The 4851-nt window shown below is 46.9% G+C and overlaps 1 protein-coding gene across 1 annotated transcript in view; it reads right to left on the reverse strand.

Annotated features, from left to right (window-relative positions):
- Positions 1–4851, reverse strand: part of IGHMBP2 (immunoglobulin mu binding protein 2) — a 34409-nt gene that overhangs the window by 20256 nt on the left and 9302 nt on the right. The window contains exons 5-6 of the mRNA XM_023518295.1: positions 3695–3858; positions 912–1112 (exon numbers count right to left, since the gene is read on the reverse strand). Coding sequence (XP_023374063.1) covers positions 912–1112; positions 3695–3858 — 365 coding nt within the window. The remainder of the gene's footprint in view (positions 1–911; positions 1113–3694; positions 3859–4851) is intronic.

Below are 4851 nucleotides of genomic sequence, written 5' to 3' on the forward strand. Positions count from 1 at the left end.
CTCAAAAAAAAAAAGACTTGTGTACTTATCAGGTACCCTGAAGATGGATAAATCTCTACTAAATGCTGAATATAGCTCTGTACCAAAAATGGACAGTCCAAGACTGGGCGTGGTGGCTCATGTCTGTAATCCTAGCACTCTGGGAGGCCGAGGTAGGTGGATTGCTTGAGCTCACAAGTTCGAGACCAGCCTGAGCAAAAGCAAGACCCTGTCTCTACTAAAATACAAAAACTGAGGCAAGAGGATCACTTGAGCCCAAGAGTGGAGGTTGCTGTGAGCTAAGATGCCACAGCACTCTATCCAGGATGACAGCTTAACATTCCATCTCAAAAAGGAAAAAAAAGATTCATCGGCGGCACCTATAGCTCAAGTAGCTAGGGCACCGGCCCTATACACCCAGGCTGGCGGGTTCGAACCCAGCCCAGGCCAGCCAAAACAACAATGACAACTGCAACAACAACAACAAAAAAGTCAGGTGTTGTGACGGGCGCCTGTAGTCCCAGTTACTTGGGAGGCTGAGGCAAGAGAATCACTTAAGCCCAAGAGTTGATGTTACTATGAGCTGTGAAGCCACAGCACTCTACTGAGGGTGACATAGTGAGACTCTGTCTCAAAAAAAAAGAAAGAAAACTAGCTAGGCCTGGGGTTGGGCCCCTTTAATTCCAGCTATTTGGGAGGCTGAGACGGGGGGACCAGTTAAGCCCCGGAGTTTGAGGTTGCTATGAGCTAGGCTAACAACAAGACACACTAGCCTGGAGCAACTGAGCAAGACTTTGGAAAAAAAATGAAGTTCAATTTTTTAAATTATTAGACAAGAATAGAAGAGGAATGCAGACAGATCCAATTCACTCCTCTAACAGACTGCAGATCAGAAAACCACAGGCCAAGGGGCCAGTGACCAGGACACATACAAAGACCTGATCGATGTCCTTCCTGATCTCTGCAACAATCTGGGCGCCATCACTCCGCGCTAAAACTGCATCCAGGGAGTACTGCTGAATGGGTTCCAGGATCCGGGAGGGGTGCCCAAGGCGCAGAATCCGCTGCTTACACTGAGCCAGACGCTCGACCAGGTTGTCTACTGCGATGTTAGAGGGAGCACAGCACAGGACCTGGGAAACACCAGGCTCACATGAGGGCTGCTCAATTCTTTTTTAATCAGGCCACTTAAGTTTACACTAAAACAACAGGAAGCTTAAAGGTAAAGAAAGAAGGGCTACAGTGTACGCATGTCAGCATCAGCATGCAGCGGCGTTCACATGGTTGGACACACAGCCTAAAGGACACCAGCTACTACAAGCTGATGCTGATGCTCTCTGGACAACTGGAACCTGCAAATGGTCCTCAAAGCCTATTAGCCACCAAAGCATGTTAAATGACTTGCAACTGGAAGGAAAAAGACTCAAAAATTAAAGTGTGCCCTGAAATCATCAGGGCCTGGGCATCCATCTCATCACCAACCAAACCCCTTTATCATCTGACAAAGTCAAACAGGGAAACTCTCTCTGAATGGGCTCACTCTTGCTTCTGGAACTACAGTTCCCTTACGAGAAGTATGTGGCAGCTGGCAGAAGGGACAGAGAGGAAAGTCCCTATATACCTCCACCCTCAAGACAAAATGGAGTCCAGGAAGGAGGCCTCAGACCACCCCTGACCCCCTGCCAAATGCCTGGTACCATTGCCCCCCACCACCGACATGTCCAAAAAGCACACCTAGGCTTGGCGCCTGTAGCACAGTGGTTACAGTGCCGGCCACATACACCGAGGCTGGCAGGTTTGAACCCGGCCTGGGCCAGCTAAACAAAAAGCATATCGGCACACAGGTGTGAACACAGGTACATCGTCTCATGCTGGTTATGGAGACAGAAGGTAGCCAATTAAAAAGGCTAATGTGCTTCCTGCCAGCAAGTCATCTTTTCGTATCAGTTTTAAAACATCTACAAATAAATTCATTTGTAGAAAACCGATTTTTTAGCTGAGTAACAGGTCCCTGTCCTCTGAACAGAAACAGCTCTGCCCAAGTTCTATCCCTGGCTCTTCTACTCTCTGCTGAGTGCTGGGCCCTTGACTTTGTTTCTCGGTTTCCTTGTTTACAAACTGGGGCCCCCACTAGCCTCAGAACACAGGGTTTCTATAGGATTCAATAAGCAAATACAAGAAAGGGGCTTAGGAAGGTGCCTGGTTCATCAGCAGTACCTAGTCAATGTCACCTACAAATGCTGACGTCACATCACTGTTACAATTCTCATCAAGACTTTTTTTTTCTTGGCTCTGTGCCTATGGCTCAAGCAGCTAAGGCACCAGTCATATACACCTGAGCTGGTGGGTTCAAATCCAGCCCAGGCCTGCTAAACAACAACAACGGCTACAACCAAAAAATAGCTGGGCATTATGGCAGGCGCCTATAGTCCCAGCTACTTAGGAGGCTGAGGCAAGAGGATCACTTGAGCCAGGAGTTGGAGGTTGCTATGAGCTGTGATGCCATGGTACTCTACCCAGGGCGACGGCTTGAGCCTCTGTCACAAAAGAAAAAAAAAAGTCTTTCTTTGTCACCCTCAGTAGAGTGCCCTGGCATGATAGCTCACAGTAACCTCCAACTCCTGGGCTCAAGTGATCCTCTTGCCTCAGCCTCTTAAGTAGCTGGGACTACAGGCACCCACCACAATGCCCAGCTAGTTTTTTGTTTTGTTTTGTTTTGTTTTTTTAAGAGACAAGGTCTCACTCTTGCTCCGGCTGGTCTCAAACTCCTGACCTCCAGAAATCCATCCATCTCTGCCTCCTAGAGTGCTAGAATTATAGGCATGAGCCACCATGCCTGGCCCCCCATCAAGATTTTTTAAAAAGCTTTCCATGTGCTCAGATTCATAAGACTCAAGTTGATGCAGATAAAGATAAAAGAGCCTTTCTCATCTATTAAAAATGTAAGGGAGGCCAAGTGTGGTGGCTCACGCCTATAATCCTAACACTCTGGGAGGCCTAAGTGGGAGGACTAAACTCAGGAGTTTGAGACCAGCCTGAGCAAGAGACAGACCCCATCTCTACTAAAAACAGGAAAATCAGTCAGGTGTTGCAGTGGGCACCTGTAGTCCCAGCTACCCTGGAAGCTGAGGCAGGAGGATCACTTGAACTTAGGAGTTTGGGGTTGCACTGAGCTTCGGTGATGCCACCGCACTCCAACTGGGGTGACAGAGACACTGTCTCAAAAACAACAAAGGTGAACAACAATGTGAAGTATTATACTCTTCATCAGAAAAGCAGTGATGTGTGTCACAGCAATTAACCAGGCCACCTGAATAACTAGACCACCACTGTCTCCTACCAGATGCTGGGCTCCCGAAAGGCACAGACTGGGTGGGCCCTGGTCAACTCCACATCCTCATCATCAGCCCAAGCACAGACCACAAGCATACAGCACATGTGATGAGCTACAGAAGCCTAGACAGTGGCCAGCTCAACAACAGAGGCTTTGGCGATCCCAGAGAGCCTCCAGGCGCTGTCCCCTGTAATGCAGGCAGCCATTCCTGTGCACACTCCCCATGTCTCGTGGGGCTGGCAGAAATCAGAAAGGGCCCAGCCCATTGCTCAACCAACAACCGATCAGGGGTGTTCCCGACCAACCCCATAACTGAGGCTGGGCCCCGACGAGTCCCCACTAACCGTGACACACCAGCAGGGAAGTAGCATCCACACTCACCTTTAAGCCTTGCTTCACAGCTTGAAGAATTATTTCCACCACTGTCGTGGTTTTCCCAGTGCCAGGAGGCCCATGGATGATGGCAAGTTCCTTCTGGGACAGTGCAAAAGAAACCGCTTCTTTCTGGGAGGAGTCCAGGGAGGCGTTACAGAACGTTACCAGGCCTGCAGACAAAGCAGCAGCATCAGTTGCCAGCGCTCTGCCACCTGGTTCCTCCTCAGAATGTGCCCTGACAACAACACTGCATGGAGGGGTGCACTCGGACTCCACAGGGTCCATCCATGCAATCCCAAGCTAGCCTGCTTTGTTTGCAAAAGATTTCTCCCAGAACGGCAGTTCTCAACCTGTGGGTTGAGGCCTTTGTAACAACGAAAATACATCCTACAATGTATCCCAAATTAAAATGAATGGAGATTTTGATTTTTAGTTAGTCCGTGTATCTATGTTGTTTTGTTAGCTTTAAAATAGTTGTATTCTCTTAAATATTATGTTTTAGATTTAAAAAGTATTAAATGGTTTCATATAAATGAAAAAAAAGAAAATATATCCTGCATATCAGATATTTACCTACGATTCCTGCAGATCAGATATTTACATTACAATTTATAACAGTAGCAAAATTACAGTTATGAAGTAGCAACTAAAATAATTTTATGGTTGGGGGGCACCACAACATGAGGAACTGTATTAAAGGGTCGCAGCAGTAGGAGGCATTAGGAAGGTTGAGAACAGCTGCCTAGAAAGAGAACCTGCAAGCTGCAGGCCACCTCCAGCTGCTGCCTGTTTCCATAAGTTCTGCTGGAACAGAGTGGCCCTGCCCACTCAGTCAAGTCCATCTCTGGCTGCTATACCATGGCCTCAAAATCTAAACGTCTCTCCCCCTTTCTCCTTCTTTTTTTTAAATTATTTTATTTATTTATTTATTTATTTTTATTTATTTATTTTATTATAAATTTTAAATAAATAAAATTTATTTATTATTTAAAAATAATGCATTTTTGTTATTTATTTATTAATATTTATTTTAAAGACAGAGTCTCATTTTGTTGCCCTGGGCAGAGTGCCATGGCGTCACAGCTCATAGCAACCTCCAACTCTAGGCCTTAGGTGATTCTCTTGTCTCAGCCTCCCAAGTAGCTGGGACTACAGGCACCTGC

The sequence above is a fragment of the Otolemur garnettii genome, unplaced genomic scaffold, assembly GCF_000181295.1.
Source record: "Otolemur garnettii isolate 467f Iridium unplaced genomic scaffold, OtoGar3 scaffold00134, whole genome shotgun sequence".
Classification (NCBI taxonomy): domain Eukaryota; kingdom Metazoa; phylum Chordata; class Mammalia; order Primates; family Galagidae; genus Otolemur; species Otolemur garnettii.